General features: G+C 34.7%; 1 protein-coding gene across 2 annotated transcripts; it reads right to left on the reverse strand.

Moving 5' to 3' along the window:
* Positions 1 to 1,430: 1,430 nt before the first annotated feature.
* On the reverse strand, positions 1,431 to 20,387 carry LOC110818474 (GPI-anchored adhesin-like protein). 2 transcript variants are annotated; one of them, XM_088218329.1, is made up of 11 exons: positions 19,944 to 20,387; positions 19,123 to 19,313; positions 18,852 to 18,999; positions 18,659 to 18,758; positions 18,554 to 18,584; positions 11,502 to 11,544; positions 10,227 to 10,379; positions 4,695 to 6,918; positions 3,147 to 4,551; positions 2,319 to 2,402; positions 1,431 to 1,908 (listed from the first exon to the last, which is right to left on the reverse strand). In XM_088218329.1, exons 2-11 carry the CDS (start codon positions 19,154 to 19,156, stop codon positions 1,844 to 1,846), a joined length of 4,287 nt encoding a protein of 1,428 aa, XP_088074455.1. In that variant the 5' UTR covers positions 19,157 to 19,313; positions 19,944 to 20,387; the 3' UTR covers positions 1,431 to 1,843. The 2 variants fall into 2 exon arrangements, with proteins under 2 accessions (XP_088074455.1, XP_088074454.1); XM_088218328.1 differs by having other exon boundaries at positions 18,852 to 19,034.
* Positions 20,388 to 20,585: the final 198 nt, after the last annotated feature.

The following is a 20,585-nucleotide window of genomic DNA, read 5'->3' on the forward strand; positions in this document are numbered from 1 at the left end:
ATAGTGAATGATTAATGGTCTGAAATTGGAGATTGTTGAATTGTTTAAATCATTTTCTAAATTAGAAATGTGTTCGAGAACAACGACTTTGGTGGGTTTTATTGCTGTTCCATAACCCCACACTTGCCATTTGTCACTAAATTAGCATGAGTTACAACCTTTCTCCGTTTGTCCTCGTCAAATACATTATTGCAACTGTCCTATCAATCAGCTTCTCCTCTTGAGACTTGACTGAATCACATATCATTGACTTCAAACCAAACATTATTTAGAAATGTCAACTAATTCATCAGATTTTTTATATACATGCCTACATATATATATATATATATATATGTATAAACTACTTACTTGTGAGAGAAGAATGGTAAGAGATACGTTATGTTGAAGATCACTTAAATCTACTCACATACTTCTTTAACCAAAGAGTCAAAAAGGTGAAAAATTACTCAGTCTACCATCTAAATCTTTAACATCAATTCTTGGTAATCAACATTTCTCTCTGTCTGTTCTCTCCCCCCTTTCTCCTAACCTAAATACAAATGGGTTATGACGATAATTTTTTTCCTTCAATAATTAAATTGAACTGATTGAGCTTAGTTCACTTCAATAAATAAGAAATTCCTCATATTTTGACCACTTCAAGGTTTAAAACAAGTGGAGTTGATCCCTCGGCAAAACTTGAATAAAGTTGAACCAAAAGATTCTGAATCAAGATAAATTCGTGAAGAAATAGAATTTCTTTAGGATCTACACCAGCATTTAGAAATTGGTTAATCGGTAACTCTGCAGAAGATAAGTTCAATTTCACTTCTTGAAGACTGTTGAATGATTTGCTCTTTGAAATTTTGAACCAAACAAATAACCCAAACCATATGGACATAATCTACAAAATAACAGAGACGTAATGCATGGGCCCAGGACTTTGTTTCCTTGTAGGGTATCATCCCTGAGGGGAAATGTAACAATTGCTGTATTTTTTGGTTATCAGATCAATGAATGATAAAGTAGTTTAGCATTCTCTTATTGTGTGTGTGTGTGTGTGTGTATATATCTTATATTGAACATAAAATGCACATTGAATTCGGTGATAGATATACAGCAATAATAAGACAATACAAATAACCTGCAAATAAAAAAACAGCTGGAAGAGTAATCCAATAATTAAGCTAGATAGTGGTATTTGCAATTTATACACTATTCTGGTAAAAATGTAAAATCTATAGTAACATTAGGGACTGTATAATTTTTTAAAATATAATACTTATAAATTTTATACTGCAACATGATCAAAATTTGTCTTAGCTGAAATCATCTCTAACACATCAATCATGGCAGGTAGCAAACTTAACGACAGCAAACAAAAATTTGTGAGGAAAGATCCACTGTATTCTGGAATTCCACTCAAAGCAAAGAACTAGCCGGAGAAATAAAAGAGAAAAGAAAATGTGATTATAAAAGTGGAATCTTCTTTTACAAGCATCTTTAATCTTGAACTAAACATCTTTGATTCTAATAGTAGTTCAACTTATAATACACATCACAAAAGGCTAAGCCAACCGGAAAAAATGATGCCTTAGACTACCAAAACCACAATGACATTGCACCAATTGGCGATTGTTCATTCAATGCAATATACAACATATTTTAACACAACTAATCAGAAAATAACTGACTAAATCACGAGGAAACCCTCATATGAATGCATGAAGATGTACATAATACCATTGTAGATGTCATATCGACGGCTGTATCGTGCCTACCTCAAGCATTTTTATCTCAATATATATTGTTCTTTACAACCTACCATTTTATGATGATTCTAAGCACACCAGGCTTTGATCTATCTGGGCTTTGAGTCGCTTCCTTTGCTACGAAATGTGGAAAGTGAGAAGAATGATCTTGGTGCTGCAAAACAAATGTTAAAAATATAACTTAACCATCAGAAATACTACCAAAAGCCAAAAAACTAATTCCCTATCGACCTTCAGTCAGGCATATTCTAATCTAATGCCCAAAGCTTGCTGTTTATAACCAAACTGCACCAGTATGGAGTTACCATCCAATTTATGTCCAACGAATATTCAGGCAAGGATTCAAGTAAATAAGTTTCATTCCTATATCCTACGTTCCCATTATATTATGTATGACAGAAGTAAAAGAGCCAATTCAGATCAGGAGCTTAAAATAAAGCACAGGAAAGCTTCACAGCCTTAAGAAGATATAAATAACGGAGAAAAGAAGTATGACAGGTAACTTTTTTTTTTTTATAGAGCTTCCTGACATATGATCTTATCAACTAGAGAATAAACAATTACCTTTCATAGAGCTTCCTGACATATGATCCTCCCTCAGTTTAAAGTTCGCTGGGGGCACAGGGATAGAGCTGTTTAAGGCTTGAACTGCAGCAAACAGAACAAAATATTCACTTACGAACTCAGAAGAGCGTTGATAAAAACTTAATAAAACTCCAGCAAGTAATCACTGTAAGCACAAAACTAGACAATCGAAAAAAAAAATTACAAACAAAACAAACTGGTAATCGCCTGTCAGAATGTTCGTGCTCACGAAGGAATCAGAAGGTTTAATTATCCTGCTCTTTACAAAATTGCCATTGTGGTATGACTGCTAAGATTATCATATGTCCTTGCCAAAGCAACGGCAAATGCATTTTGTTGATTCCAGATTGTGACCCTTGGCAACACCGTTGCAAAATTTGATTACCAAAAGATATCTATCACTAATATAGCCTAGAGGCTTTCCCCAAGAGTAATTTCCCCATACTTTGGGGAAAGACCTAACCTTCAATAATTTCATAGTGGCGTAAGGCCCTGAATTCACAAAAGAATCATTTCTCAATACCTAGAAGTGTCTGAAGATAAAAGACTTAAGTAAAATAATTGTCAGACATGTATAAGATGACATATTTCCCCACTTCCACTACTGAGAAGGAGAGGTCAATAAATCTCTATTTTTAATGTATAAATTTTTTTTTAAAAAAAAAAGTAGTAGTACATTAGCATGCATAAATTCAAAGTCAGAAACAACCATGTTAAATATGTGCTGGCGCAGGCATTATCATCAACAATAATTCCGAATATATGAGAATAAATAATTATGAAAACAATCATAAATTATTAGTTTACCCTGCTCATTGAAGAGATCACTTTCGTTGAAAACATCTTCCGGAGGATGACCATGAAAGAATCCCATTCTCGACTTTCTCAAGTCTTCTGAAGATCGATTAGCAGGATCCCGCGCATCTTCTGTATCATCATCTCCTTCAGAAGTTGTAGCAGAGATCCAGTCAACCAAACTCTCCGTCCCACGATTTTTTCTTCCAAATTTGAGCAATCGCTTAAAACCTTTAGTCACATCCTTCCGAGATTGATTATGGGATGAATTAGCAACAAGAATAGGCTTCTGTGCACTTCCCCATTTTTTTCTCATTCGAGCAGCATCAGCCTCTGTCTGAGTGAGAGAATGAGAATTCCAAGATGCAGGACTTCCAATTGGAGAGTCTACAGAAGCATCAATGTCTGAAGTCTCATGTTGATAAGTGAATAGATGATGCATGCGTGAATTCCATGACAGAGGACTTTCCCCTGGCGAGTCCTGCAGCAACGCAACGGTCTGGAATGTTGAAGGCACAGCAGCAGGCAATTCTGCAACTGACGCAGGATCGATTTCAGAAAGAGATCTCAAGGCATCACCATTTTCAGAGCCAGAATTGCACTTGTCAAATTCCTGGCTGAGTCTTGCTCTTCCATTATCCATGTTAGGACCATCTTCGGCTGCCATTGTTTCAAGCTCTTCCTCTTCATCCTCTCCGGCCATATCCACTGAATGTGCTGCCTCAAAGGCAAGTTCATCACATTCTTCATTTTTCAAAGTCTCAGAAGACATTGAAGCTTTCAGCTTGGCAATACTAGACCCAGTACCAGGACCAATACCATTACCCTTTTTAAGGAAAGGTTTTGTCTCCACATTTCTCAGAAACTTGTCCTGGATAGTCTGTTCACACTGCTCTTTCTCAAATTTTGAAGATGCCAAACCAACATCATCGGAGCTTAAAGTGGAAAATTCTGTAAACTCTACAGGGCCAGCAGAGCTTTTCCTCAAAGATTGAGACCTCCGCGGCTTTTCTTCCTTCGCAGGAGGAACCTCTTCACTTGAACTCTTGCTGCGGGCATAGTTCCTCACCTGTATCCGATTAGTGGTTTTGCTAACTCCAGAAGGTTTTGTGTTTTCTTTTCTTAGATCAGAGAAGTTGGGAACTGATTGTGCAAGTGGATTATCTGATTGGCCCCTCCGCCTCCCTGAACTAGTGCTAGAAACTTTTGCTGACAACCGTGGAACTTGCGCAGCAATATTCCTAGGAGTAGATGAAGAGGTATTTCTGTTGGGCAACAACTTCTTACTCTGAGAGCTTCTAGAAGAACCATCCCCAAGAGAAGACTCATTGAATGATCTATCTTGCCCATGGTATTTCTGGTCAGGAAAATCACATGAATCTTCATCTTCTTCACTCTGAAATGTACTTATAGGATGCTGTCAAAACATGACATCATCAAATTAGTTGGAAAACATAAAACTAAGACTGAAGGTTTGCAAAATTTGAAAACTCCAAATATTTATATCTACAACTTATCACTTGAGCATATATTTTTCTCAAAAACATAACAATAAACTACCTGCTCCCTCTTCATATTTGACCTAGAACTAAATGACCTGAGTTTCTCTGCGCGCCGGCGAGCACTATAACCTGAATCTTGCCTATCAGAAGACCCAGAGAATTTGGCTTTCATCTCATCTCTACTTTGCTCAAGGATATCTTGCATAGCCTTCAACTTGGCTTCCTTCTCAACCCTTTTAGATCCCCACTCTTCCCTCAATTTTGCATCTCTTTTTTGCATGTATTTCTCATACAATTTTCCTCGAGAATCATCTGAAAAGCTAAGCTCAGAGAAATTGTGTCTTAGTGTATTTGTATAATCCTGATTACCAATCATCTTCGTTGTTGGAGGAGTACTAAACTTAGACACATTACTAGAACTCCCGGTTGACTGAATCAATGCATTTGTATCAGGATATTGAGCAGGAGATATCTCTGCAGCTGCAGGCTTCCTATGCTGTGAACTTGATGTCTGTTCAGTCTGCATGTCAGAAAGCTTGCTTCGCCGAGCAGAATTGGATTGATCCCCAGGAACTCGAAGTTTATGCTCAGCAAAAAGCTTTTCAAGCTCATTTGCCTTCATTTTCAGCTCATCATTGAGTTCCTGATTTCCCTTTGATTGTCTTACCCTCTGAACTTGCTCTATCAGCATTGTTGGTGTTGTACCACAACTACCTTCATTCTCTGAAACTATATTTACTGGAAAAGTTGGCTTGTCATTCACACGAACAGAACCTATCTCATCCCTCCTTCCCTGAAACTTCTTGATCTGTTCAGAACCTGCAGAATCTGGTTTCTGGAACTTCATTCTCTGGACTCCAGAGCCTTCCAGTTTGACAGACTGCTTTTCAGATAAGGTCGCTTCTTTGTTCCCAACTTCTTCAGCTCCGACAACAAAGGATCTCCACTGTGCCTGAGGAGCCGCCTGCTCTTCCTGACTTCCTTCATATTGAATTTCCTTAATTTTGATTCCAACACTAACTTCAAGCTGCCCTGAGAGTGATTGTGAACTTCGAGGACACCTAATGCGTGACTGCATCGCAGGCTGATCTTTCAATTCAACATCCTCCACTCCAGTGCTAAACTCATCATCAAGCTTGACGGCCCCAAGCTTTCCCACAAAACCACCAATCTGAGTCTCAGAAGTTGGTTGGCTTTTTACATCAACAAACGCTGGCTCATTCAACATGCCTTTGGACTGCAACTCAGAACTAGCTTGGTCTTTAAATGCAGCATTCTTCTCACCCCCACCAATAGAAACCTTTTTCTCATGAGGAACCCCATGATCCCCCAATCCTCCATTTTCTGATTTACCTGTGGAAGACCTGTACTGTGTAGTAAAAGAACCCACTTGATCTTTCCAATTTACACGCCCCTTCAACCCCACCTCTTCTTCTTTCCCTGAAGAGTTGCCACCCCAAGTTTTCACCTCTGTTTGATCCTTCAGCCCAAAATCACCAACTCCTTCAGCATCACTCTTTTCGTCCTTATCTTTCAAACCAGAATCACTAATGTCACTCAACTTCTTCTGGTTCTTTTGATAGTTATCCTCGGGTAATCCTGAAATAGTATTATTTCTGACCTGCAAAACAGATGATGAAGAGGGTGTGCACAAAGGACTATCTATGTTGCTATCCTTTTTGTCATTACCCAAATCAATGCTCATATCACTGGCACCACTCCATCTTCTCAGAACAGCCTTTTCAGTGACTACAGAAGCAGATGACACATCAGAGGAGAGTCTTCTCAACTCAGCAGATTTGCCTACAGAAATCGGTTTACCGCCAGAGCTTGAGCTCTCTTTCTGCTTGTTTTCAAAAAGGTTGATCCTGTCCTGTACACTCAGTCGTCTGGTGGGTTGACTCACCTGATTAGTCGATGACTCTGTCAGACCCTCATCTTTCTTCTCTTTTTCATTCTTTTCATCTTGGCTAAGTTGTTGTGTTGTAGATAAGCTGGATGTGGACTTGTCTTGTTGAAACGTGTTGAGTTTTAAATGGTCTACAAGTTGCTCCTTTTGTGTTGTCTTTGGTTGTTCCTGATTGGCTGAATGGTTTTTACTTATGAACGATTGGTGAGGCCTGACAATGTTGTGGGACCAAGTTTGGTCTTCTGTAGGATCATCAATTGACATGTCAGACCCCCATGAACACCGGATGGCTTGATCGTCAACATCTGGTCTCCATGAACTCATTACATCCCGTCTTCTCTGGCACAAGGAGATGAATTTGGTACATGCTTCACTGCACAAATTTTTTTTACCACTCAATTATAAGACTACACATCAATAATCATTGATAAATAATAATGATCAATTTCAGAGGAAAAAAAGAGGCAAATAAAAGATATTTTGAAGTTTGAATGCAGAAAGCAGCCTTATGACATCTATACCTGCTAAATTGTTACACATTGAAACCATCATCAAATGCCTTTCTATTGTAAAATAAGATCCAATAGTTAGAAGAAATCCAACTTTTGCATATGGGTTACACCCCCTTCATGTTTGTTAATACTACACTTTTATTTCCAAAAAATTAGAAGAAATCACACCACTATTCTACAATCTCATGACAGCTGAAATCAATAGGACAATATAAGATTAAAAAGAAATAAGGAGCCAAATGTGACCACATGTTTATAGTCCATTTTATGCTATATATTGATGTCAGTTATTATTATAAGGGGGCAATCTGATGTCCCGAAACAACAAACATAAGATTTCCCCAGGTGTCCTTCCACAACAAATTGACAGTTTTTGGTTGCTTAATATAGATCTGAAATGAGAAAATATAAAGCACACACATTGAACAGGAATATATGATGATAAAATCACAACCTTAAACATTTTATGATCTAAATTACAAATATGAGAAAAAAATGAGAAAAAAAGCAAACAACATGCTAATTTAAATTTCATAGCTCCCTTTATCAATCACTTGTCACACATCAAACAACATTCTATAGGCTCAAAATATCTAGACATTACGTAAAGTTCTTAATGCTTTTCGAACCTTTCATTTTAAAATTTCTAAACATTTAAAATGAGCTCAGTAGTCCTTATCTGACCAAACCCACCTAATTTCACATTGGTGGTTCCTATCTAAAGTACATTGTAAGATTTCATTCTCTGAATAAGCTCATTAGTCAATTGCACTCTTAACCCGGTCATGTACAAGGCACAATGGTGGACCTGCAACCTACTCAAATAAACTTTGCCTAAAACATCCTAACAATTGCAACTAGTTGCTTTTCACAGAGATAAAACAATAAGAGCATCTAAAAACCATAATGCAATTTAGTACTTAGAAGTTTAGTTCCTGCTAAAGAAAAAAATTACAGATTTGTTAAGTAACATATAGCAATCATCAAAATCACAACCAAAAAAGAAGAGGATTAATAAAAGTGACTCTGAATTATATATAAAAAAAAAGTGACTCTGCATTCCAAGATCTAAAATATATGTATGAGTGTGTGTATATATACATCATATTCTTTTCAAATAAGTATATATGCATCATATTACACGTGCTTACATAGAGTTGGCTGATAAGATTGCCTTTGGATGCACCATGTGGCAAGGTTATTTGATTTTTTAAATTACGACCATTGACTACAAAGACATTACTATATATATATATATACACACACACTAGCCTTCTACATATGCTATGTGCGTATCAAATTCCGATAAAATTTATTCATTTATTTTAAAAATTAATATGATATAGTTTGTTCATATATTATTTCAATGAGAAAATTTATCATAAGATTTAATTTGTTATCTACTTTTAAATTTACTTATAAACTGCTTGTTATATTATTATGATTGCAATAGTATACAAAGATCTTGCTATATTAATGGGAAAGATCTTTGTAAAACTATAAAGATATAAATAGATTTCAATACAAGAGGGCATATGTTGATATATGTACCTTTTCATTATTTAACATATGTTAATTAATGGTTCCTAATATTTCTATGTATTGATTTTAAATATTCATTTAATACTATATAATTCGTTTTCTTAAATATAATAAAATATAAAACTACAAAATTAATAACTGAATGGATGAAATAATATTAAACTTAAGTATTTCTAGAAAAATAATAGTTTCTAAATAGAATTATGACAATAAATTTTAAGAATATAATACTAGAACTATAACTACTATATTACGTGCATTGCATGAGATAGAAAAATAATCAGCTAATTATTAAATATGATAATTTATAGACACAATTATCTCTTATCATATGATGAGATAATCAGTTAATTATTTTTTAAGAAAATATTATATATTAGTCATTACAAAATTAAGAAGATAAAACATAAATCTGAATGTTTTATTTAGTGAAGAGTGTTGATGACTATAAATCCAATATTGCTAACAGAAGAAATAGAGATAAAGATAAAACATCAATGAAACACAAACCTAAATATTTTCATGATGGTGCTTATTGGCAAAAGATGCAGTTTATGAAGAAAAATATTATATATAGTTATACTTACATTACTTATATTACTTTATATTATTTTTAAATGGGATCCATTGCCATATTTGTTTCTTTGCACTTTTTATTTTTTAGATGTATTTTTGTATAAATTTATTATTTTATGATAATAAAAGAGTTCAAAAAGTACATGATTAACATAAATTACTATATGTATTTTTTAATATCTAACCAATTAAACAATACAATTATCACTATTTATCATTGTCTCCTTCATAGGAATTTTTTTTTCTCCCTCTATATATATATATAGATCATATTTTATATATTATTATAAAGTTAGTTAATACCATACCTCTGGATACGCCATGAGGAGAGGTTATTAAATAAAGTGAACTATGTTTATTTAAATTATAACATTAAGAAAATATCTCATATCTATTTCATGTATTTATGTTTCTCCTATATGAATCATCATAATTTTTATCTATATTACTAAAAATATATATATTTTATCCTTCATTAATAAATAGATAAAACTTTTATCAATATTTTTATGCCATTAGAACTAAAAGTAAAACTACTCAATAATGAATAGATAAAACTTTTATCAATATTTTTACGCCATTAGAACTAAAAGTAAAACTACTCAATAATGAATATCGGGGAGAAAGAAAAGACTCATTTAGAAAGCACAAAAACATATGTAGTTGCAAGGTTATAAAGGAATACTATTCCATGGCTCGAGGAAGGAAGGGAGGAGCACAGAAAGTTTATCACATTTCAAACTAATATGTTAGAGCATTTCAAGATGCTGAAATAAATCATTACTGATGAATAAACAGGTAAATTATATGTCAGCCAACTCTGGTTCATGAGATCTAGAAAAAAAAAGAGAGAAATGACAAGGTTTTTTGTTCGTTGGATAAGGTAAGCATTTATAGAATAACTAAGTTAAACAAGCTCAAGATAATGATAACTAGATGCATTCACAGGTACATCTCCCATGCATATATGAGGCAGACTCGAATACACAGATAGGAACCACACAATCAAAGGACAAAAGCTTAATCGAAAAATGGTTTTCGAGTTCCTTACTTCAGTCTATGTGCACCAAATTGATCAGCAAACTGTTGGAGCTCAGAAACAGTATCAAGGTTGAAACCAGCAGATGAGGCACGAGCACAAGCTGTAGTCAAATCTTGCCTAACCGCCACAAGTCGCACATCAATGGCCCTCAAGAGTTCCTTTCTGTAAAGAGTTAACAAATAACAGAACTTCTGAGAAAACTAGAGAACACATGCAAATTGCAACTTGGTATAATTCTACTCACCCCAACATCTTAAGGCAAAAAATTTCCTGGTATCTACTGTCTAATCTGGCAAGCATCTGCCTTCATCTAACCCATGGTCGAAATGTTGATCCCAAGTTTCCTTGACCCCCCTATAACTAAGGCATGGAACTTCGTAATTTAAATAACACATGCATGAGTGCACAAAATCCCAGTTACTTTTTCCATTAGTTTTCATTTTCCCTAGTTGTAGCCAAGTTGTATTTGGGTGGCACTCCTCAGTGCCTTGTTAAAATCATTCTTGCTTTGCTTTCAAAAGAAATAAATTCCATTTGGTGCATGAAAACATTGTCTAATTTTCATTTTCTCAACTTATATGTATCTCACTTACAAAACTATATAAATTAGATAGCAATAAAGAGAATAATAAAGAAAAAAATAATAAATTATTTCAAAAAAATAATAAAGAGAATAATAATAAAAATTATTATGGGGTTAGAAATTTTCAAAATATTGTTTTTGTGTTTCCTAAAAGACTTTCATTTGATTTTGATTATTCTACAATCTTTTTTTGAGATAACTGGTCATTAAAAAATATATGCATAAACACGCATGAATCTCGAGCATGAAAACAAAAAAATGTTTTTATACACCAAATGAAGCTTTAGTTTCCCTAAAGAATACTGCTTCAGCATGGCATGCGCCATCCACATTGCCACGTGGCAACATAGAAACCACTTGAATCATTTACCAAAATGGTAGCAGTATCTAGTGGCAGGGACCTACATGACAATATCCAACAGAACACATCCCAGCTAAAATTTCTTAGTTCTTTAGTATCCAAGACAGGTGAGGTTCCCATCTAGCACCCATCATTCACGTAATCTTGTCATGACAAGCAACACCATTAAGAGATAGGAAATATATGGAAAAAATAAGTCACAGACACATAGAAACCGAAAAATTAAAAAAAACACACTAAGTGGAAACTGATGAATAATTCTCTGTTAAGTTTAAACAAAAATGTGAAATTAATCAAGATTTAACAAACAAAAAATATAATAGCTTGGAAGTAAAATTACTTTGTTGCATCAGCCGCTGCCATAGATCCTGTGCCATCTCCACCTAGAAACCGAGTCCAAAGACATGTTAGCATTCTAGTAATAATACTTCTCTTATGATGATTCAAGCTAGGCAACTCTATGGCCATGATTTTATTGTGACCGAGTGAAATGGATTTATGGTTTCAGTATTCCCTTTAAAAGTTTAAAGATCATGAAATACATGGAAAAAAAAAGCCACAAACACCAAGTCCCCAACCAAAAAAAATCAACATTCACTAGGCAGCAAACTTCTAAAAACCGAAATACACTTCTACTTTTCTCGCCCGGTTGATTAAATATCAGCTTAATTCTTCATACTTCTTTTCACCATTTGATTCTGATGAATAAAAGGTCATCAAAATGAACATTCCATTGTTTAAACCCATGAACTAATAACCTAAAAAAGTAACATCTATAACATCACTTGGTGGTTTGATGTTGATGTACTCATATACAAGTTCCAATTTTGACATTCTTACCACAACATTTCAAAATTAGATGTCAAGTTTTCACCAAATGGGTAGAATGATACAAAATAAGATCTTAGAATAGATATTTGTCAATAACAAGAGATGTTTATTATTATTTTTTATTATTATTTTGATATAAAAAATGCAAAACGTATATTACATGGGCGGTACCCCTTGGTACCTTTGTGAATAACAATTATTGTCTGATATTTCAAAAAAAAAGTGTAAGACGTATATTAAGTAAATGGCACCAAGGAGGTACCACTCATGTACAAAATATTTATAAGTCAATAAGCATATAAACCATAACTCCAAAATATTCCATCCTTTCCAAGTTATGTCCCAAAATCACGGAACCAAAATAATGGAACCACCTGTCTTTAATATTAACAATCTGCCCTTCAATCACCTCACAAGCCTTCTTGTTTCTCTCTTTCCAAATAACTAAAAAATAATCAAAGGAATAAGACGTACATTTCTATTCTTCTTACAGAACCCCTCTGCGCCATTAACTTACCTCTCACTGACCCAGCTATAGCCCAATTGATACCCATAAGACCATAGACCAAAGTCCATAGGCTGTAAGTTATCGGACACCAAAGAAGTATGTGGTTGTCCATAGTTAGCATACATTCCTTAACCGCCTCTCAAGCAAAGAAGGAAATTCTTAATGGAGCCTTCACCTTCCAAATCTGTTTAGTCGGAAAATTGGTCTCCCCCACCTCTCTATTGCCAACCAGGTGCATATAAAATGATATAACAGAGAAGATACAATTTTTATTCAAATAAGTTGATCCCTATTGTTATAACACGGTAGCCAAAAGCTGTAACAATTCTTCATATTCTTCAACTTCCCACTCTTGCAAATTTTTGGTCACCCCAATAGTTCACTGCCTTGTAATGTCAACCCCAGAAGCCTCTTGAACAAGCAAGTTCTTTTTTGGGGCAATAGAAAAAATCCTAGGAAACCCTAGAAGCCTCTTGACAAGCAAGTTCTTTTTTAGGGCAATGGAAAAAATCCTAGGAATGATCATAAGACATTCGTTCCCACACAATTTGTCTTGCTACAACCTAACCCTGCTGCCCTTTCCCACCTCCCACTTGGTGTAGTAGAGCACACTATTCTGTCTCTACATGATGCTCTTCCATAAGCCCACCCTATGAGTTCAATTCTCCATGGCGAAGGATCCCTCCCCTCCCTAATAAGAAGAGATGTTTATATAATTGTATTGTTAATTTATTATTAAGGTATTTATTTTACTTAGAAATTGTTGAGTATAATATTTTATTATTTAATTAGTTAAGATGATGTAATTAAAATTTTACGAGAATAATAATCTCATATAATTAGAATTCTACTAAATAATAATTTTCTTATCAATAGATTAAAAATTCTATAAATACCATAAGTGTAATAACATAAAAAGTAAGAAAATAAATTTTGTAATTTTTCTCCAAACTCAACATGGTATCAGAGTTAAATAAAGTTATTTTAAAATTTTAATTTTAGGGTTTCCTTCAAACCCTAAAATGACAAAATAGGCTAAGTTGGTATTCACTTATCCAGATCTACTCTCATCATTGGCCTAGATAGTGTCAAAGATTCAGTGTCGGCCTCCTTCTAACTCCACTAACAGAGGCGCGCCGCCGGAAAACCACATCCGGCCCGGAAAATTATTGGACCACCGCAAAAACATCCCAATCAGGACAAATATGACCTTGTCACATGCGAACCAGCCCAAATCACGCCTCTCCATACCTGCCTTCATGCAACTGCCGCGCATCCTGCCGACTGAGCTTTCGTTGTATCCCGTCGGTGCATATTTGCTTCTTCTGCGCACAAGCCGCTCCGACCAACCTTTTTTGTCCTTTTTTAGCTCCTTCGTGCGTGGCCGCCTCTGATTTTGCGATACCGGTACAGATTTGCTTCCTCCGCCTGTAAGTTGCTCTAATCAACCATTTCTAGTCCTTTTTCTTGGTCTTCCGCACACGTTTGCCTCTAGTTTCGCGATCCAACGCAGATCCACTTCCCTTGCGGGAAAACCGCTCCAATCGATCCACTTCAGAACTTAATTTGCAAGTTGAGCAGGTGTGATATCATTAAACCAACTTGAGCAAGAGTGTTGAGTATAATATTTTATTATTTAATTAGTTGAAATAATGAATTAGAATTTTACGAGAATAGATTACTCTAATTCTACTAAAATAAAAATTTCTTTATCAATAGTTTAAAAATTTTATAAATATCTCAAGTGTAACAACATAAAGGATTTTCTCCAAAATCAACAAAAATTATTAACTATAAGTTTATTATTAAGATGAGCTCATTATTTTCTATTTAATTACAATCCCATTTAGTTATTCTCTATCATAGATTATTCCAACTAATTAAAATTAACTATTTTTCTAGTTTGTAGAATTCTGAGATAAACTTAAAAATTCTTATTTTGATTGTATGCTAGTGCCTATAAATAAGGTACCTAACTTGACTAATTGGTAGACTATTCATGATTGTTTTACAAACACTATGTATCGATTTGATTATTTAGGTTTAAGGTCCTCATTTTTTTTCTAATAAATTTTCTCAAAGTTTCTTGCTCAAGCTCTTCTTGTCCTACATCATGTGTCTTATACACAACACAATCTGCAACCACCTTCTAAAGCCAAGCCCACTATGAGAACCCCACTATTATCAGGTGAGTAGAAATTGATATATGAAACCCACACGCACATAATGCATAAATAAGCTTAGTTGGATCACCTCTGTTTCGCCTTCTTCAGATTGGGTTGACCTAACCAATTCAACTAGTCCAATTTTAGACAACACCCTCTCCCCATTCTTCACAATATTAGCTTATGGTTTCCAAATTAATTTTGACACACACTCCTTAGCTTTCCAGTTAATTTTAGCTTCTATGCCTACTATATGGAAATTTTTTAAATATCTAGATATTAAGGAAGAATACAAATCATTACCCAGAGATAATAAAGTTGACAAGTTTTTCTTCATTGGAACTAAACACTACCGAGCAGTAAAAGAAAGGAAAATTGGAAGCATTCTCCAATTTTCAAACCATAGACCGCCAGGGAAATAAAAACAAGATGATTAACATTCATGAGATGCTGCTAGAACCTAGTTTCAATCCCTACCTTGAACGGCCCTATCTTATGATGCAACCACATATACAACCTTACAAACTATTTTAGTAACTCAAGAAAGTCTTATTTCCATTCGTCATGGTACCTACAATGATTCAATCTTGTGCTACATTATTCCTATAATGTTCACACATTTTTTTAGGTCGATCTTTGCTTTGTGATTGACATGTTCAGCATGACGAGATTACCGATACTTATCATTTTATCATTAAAGATGTAGTTTTAGAACCTATGACAATAGAAGAGATTAGTAAATATAAACATCCAAAAGAGCCTACAGTAAATGAAAAGGATAAAGAGAAGAGGCATCTTGGAGTTGAGAAACAAGACGAATAATCATTTCTTCCTAACTGCAAAGATTTTAAGGTTGCGTGAAAAGCAAGTAGGGAATGCATCTTGACTATAGACAAGCTGATGTTATCTCAAAAAACTATAGATAATCTAATGAGAAGGGATAGAATTATGGTGGATGTATGATACCTACGTAAAAGTGTCGTGGACACTTGTAGCCACATTTTCCTTTAGTGCCCGGTAGTTTATAAACTATGGACTATGGTGTATAATCTACTTAATATTAAGTGGGTGATCGCAAGGTCAGTGAAGGAGGAATTGTGGGCTTGGAAGGGGTTGCATAAAAATAAAAAATTTATAAAGCTTATCCCTTTAACTACTTTTTGGGTTGTTTGAAAATAGAGAAATAGTATGGCTTTCGATGGCTTAGAGGGCGAGATGACAAAAATTAGACAGATGATTACACTTTTTTGACTCATTAATTTTAGGTCATGACATATATAGATAGGAAGATTTTGGGAATGTCATAAATGCCATTACTATTCTGTAAATATTTTGTACAAGTGTGGCACCTCCTTGGTGCCTATTAGTATACTTTCACACTTTTTATTTCAAAACAAAAAGGTTACTCAAAACCTTTCACTACCTAAAAGGACTTATATTGAAGTTCAATGCAAGGTTAAACCTAAGCCAATAACAACATCTAGTGATGTTCAACTCAAGGATGAAGTTGGAGCGCCAATTTTTCAGATTCATCCTCCCACAAGATTTCAAACTCTTAAACAATTGTGTGCTTCCATTAGTTTTAGCATTAAAGAAAATTATTTGTCACAAATTTTGCTAAAATTTCATGGAGAAGAAAAGCAATGATTTCCAAACCCCTAAATAGGCAAATTAACCCAAATTTGTACTACAATCATAACCACATAAAATATTGAGATAAACTTAGCACTTCCGCAATCGTTTTCAAATTCAACTAACAGCAAATTTCACCAAGATAAGCAATCGTGTATACCAAAGACATATCTATTCTTAACTTTCTAAATCTATCTATAGTCGTCCAAATCACAAGTTACATGGGTAAGTCCATGATTAACTATCTAACAACCAATATATATATGTGCTACTCCAACCATAACCAAAACTTCATCTAAGGCACAGTCCTTTCCTCATTAAACCAACTACAATCCAGGCTCATCCTACCTATATTGTTAATCAAAGTAAAAGATAGTCCAATATGCATTAGCATTAGGTCCATTGTTTCAATTAAAACCACGGGTCTGAAGAAAAAAAAAAAACTGAGGCTAAAAAATCATAAATCATCTGACTATTTGTTTGTCCTTTCATCTCTTTCCTAATAATCTGCGTGACAGATGAAGTGACATAAGTCAACAAGACTAAGTAAACCTAAACAAGGTAAGCCTGCAAAGAAGTATACAAAAGAACAAATTGATGAAAAAAAACTGATAAATGAATGAAAGAACAAGAGTTCCTCCCATTTTTCCAACATCAATTTTTCCACAAATATAATGTATATGCAAATGTATTACATAAATCAACCATGTATACAGTAAAAACTCCGATGTATATACACTTGAAAGTAATGAAAAGAGTCATACATAAACATCAGAACCAGCCTCACTGGCAAAGAAGGTTGACAAGATGACAACAACATACAATACAAGACAATTATCTAAAGTATCCGACCTATCTTATGAAAATGATAAATATTTTTCTGTTGAAACAGATAGGAAATGCCATTACTAATCAATTTTACATATTCTAACAAGTAAAAAAAGTTATAGAGAAATAACCTCTCTGAATATGAGCCACAACCCAACCTAACGTCCATATCCATTATGCCTTTAGACATACAATTTGCATGAACGTATAACTTCAACCATAAGTCACTGTAATGGTACACAAGTAGTTTCTTTTCATGGCAATCAGGAGTTTATGTTTTTTCATAGACAAGAGAATGCATCTACAAGGCACCAATGAAGTGCCGCCCTTACATGAAGGCTACGTACAAAAAGAAAATTTATAAGGCTCACAAGCTCTGCAATATTAGTGAGTATGCCCTAAAATCTAAGAATAATACAACTAGAAACCTCTACACATGAAGAGAGCTTTCAGGCCTTTTAAAAACTCTATCGTGTCTCTCTTTCCACGTGAACCAAAAAATGGAATAAGGTACAAGAGCCTAGCCTAGCATTTCCCTTCTCGACCTTTGCTGAAGCTCTAATCTCATCCAACACTGAACAAGAAAACAACCAACGTCATGCCAACAAAGAAAGTGCTGTCTTCCAAGGATGTCCAGTCCAAAGGCAACAAAAAAGTGACTAGGAGTCTCCAAATCACCTTACACAAGAACCAGCGATTCAATAAAACTACAACCCTCTTAGCCAAGCTATCTAGTCTAAAATTGGCCTCCAGCCAGCCTCCATTAAAGAAGAGAATTCGAAAGTTTATGTTCTTGATAATATTTAAGGTCCATTATTCATTATTCAGAAAGCAAACATAATAACTCAATTCTATTTGTTTCTTTAAATTTAAACTTATTCCTATGTTGCTAGATATCAACCTGCATATTAGATTCGAAATAGCTGCATATACATACATATATATGTATGTGTGTGTGTGTGTGTAAATATATATTGTTTATAAAATGTACTACTTAAGATTGACATGTAACTGACTAGATTCAAGTCTTCCTTTAAAACTAAATGTGAGACACCTTAAATATATCATGTTAAGAACAACAATCACCAAGTGGAGATGCATCTGTTGATAGAATAGTAATAACCATGAGATCGGTTAATCACAAATTATAATACTAAAAACATTCCCCCTATGCTATAGGCTATAGCTTAGATGGAGACAATTGAAACAATAAAATTTTGTTTGACAAATATATATTTCCCACCATCAACCACAGATTGACAAGAAGTCAAATCAAATATATGATTATTTGGGGGGGGGGGGGGAGGAGGAGGAGGAGAGGGGGAAGACTATTTGAAGAGATAAATGCTCATGCTTTGCTTTGGTCAGATTAATCCAGGATTAAGGAGCTATATAGAGAAATCTAGACAGGAAGAAAAGCATACGTACCTAATGCACCAAAATGCTGATCCCCAGCCCCCTGCAATAGAAAACTTCCCGAATTAGTGTTTTGCTTCTTAATCTTCTCCTAAGAAATGAAATGACAGCTACAACCTGGGAATATATTCTCCGAGCTGCTTCCAACTGAGACATCTCTGCATCAAATGTATTCACCAATTCCAACACCTCCGGCGTACTAACAAACCGCACAAACCTGAAAACCATCAGAAACAATCATATCATCAAGAAGCTAGGCAAACCCAGTCTTATAGAAGGCAAAACTGTTTCATTGGTAAATGTAACTAACCTCTCAAGCGTTCCTTTTGTGAACCAAGACTCTGCATTTTTACGTTTTTCGACCTCTAATCTAATGGACTCAACTGCCTGTGCAACCTGTTCTTCTGCAACCTTCAAATGACTAACAAATGGCTTTACGAGTCCCGAAGCTAGCTTTTCTGTATTTCCATCATGCGATACAACTAGCTCACATCTGCCCCCAGATGGAAAGAGAATAGACATTGAGAAGGTAAAGATAGCAGAATATTTAAAAGAAAAAAGCTACTAAATAATGTAGTCACCTTGAGCGCTTTGGTGACAGTTGGAACACAGCATAGTCAAGAGGTGTCTCAGATTTCATTTTCCCCTATTGCCAATGCTATTTCTTCTCAAGTCTCTTCATATACACAATGTACCACTCAGCTGAAAACAGCCCAGATCCTTGCTTCTTAACTAATCCAATCCTAAAACCACCACAACTTCAACTAAAAACCTGCAAATCCACAATGCACATTCGAGGCAAGAAGAAAAAAGACACTTGTGAATTAGCATTTCTACAGAGAAGGAAGTCACTAAGAAGTATATCACCTGAAAACCTAAACAACAGTTTTACACTCAAGCTATGTAGAACAAGAGTATGTCAAAAAGATGTTTTTGTGAAGATCAAACCACAAATACTGAATAATGATTCACGTTTCAAATCCAAATGAGATTAATGATGACAAGTAAGGTAAGTGAATATAATTAAGTAGATGTCCTGCAACTAAAACACTAATTATGAACATCAGAGATACAAAATGGATCTCACTTCAAAACCCTCAAGCTGTGAAACAAAGTTGACCGGAAAACAAAAAGGTTGCACCAAAATAGAAACCCACACTTCATTCATAGAAATCAGAGATTTCCCAGATCTGATTCCTCCCAACAAAACCACGCCCAAAACAAGATGCTACACATTTCCCTACATACCCATAAATCCAAATTCAAATGCCAAACCAAGAAAAAACCATTTCGATAAACGCATAGGCGAAGTCACAATGAGGAAGCATATTGCATGTAAACCAATAAAAGAAGTCGATAAATTAAGAGAAATGCCAGCTGGATCAGTGAAATCGGAGCGTACCTGAGAGGAGAAGTCAGTGAGATCTTGGTGGGTTTTTGATGAATCGGAGTCTCTAGCTTGGGGGTTTGGGGTTCAAATAGGTACAAAGATAGCATTCAGAGTAGTTCTCTCTTCTCTTTTGTTAAAACCACTGTTTGCTTCTTTTCTTTTTCTGGCTCTATATAGGAGATTTAGCTTTATAGGGGGTTTCTTTTTTGAATTTTTGAGTGTTAAGAAAACCCTAAAAATGACAAGATGGTTTTTGCTTTACTCATTTCTCAAATGTATCTTTCTTTTTCCTTGGTGGGTTTTGCTTTCTCTCTCCACACTACTCATCTCTCTCTGTCTCTGCGATACAGTAGAGAGAGAAAGTGAAAGAGACGAGAAGAGAGAGAGAGAGAGAGAGAGAGAGAGAGAGAGAGAGAGAGAGACTGTGGGTTTGTGCTTCAAACAAACTTTTTGTTTGTAATTTGCTGAAGCGGATAATTAGTGGGTTTAAACTAGAATGGGAAAGAATGAAAAAGACACTCCGCAGCTTGTAGAATTACCAAAATGGGCCTCTTTCTAAGTTTAAAATAATAAAATCACGTTTAAATAATTTAAAAATAATTCAAAAAAATATTTTGATTAATTAATTATATTAATGAATAATTACTTTAAATT

Source organism: Carica papaya, chromosome 4 (assembly GCF_054855325.1).
Source record: "Carica papaya isolate Zhongbai chromosome 4, ASM5485532v1, whole genome shotgun sequence".
NCBI lineage: Eukaryota > Viridiplantae > Streptophyta > Magnoliopsida > Brassicales > Caricaceae > Carica > Carica papaya.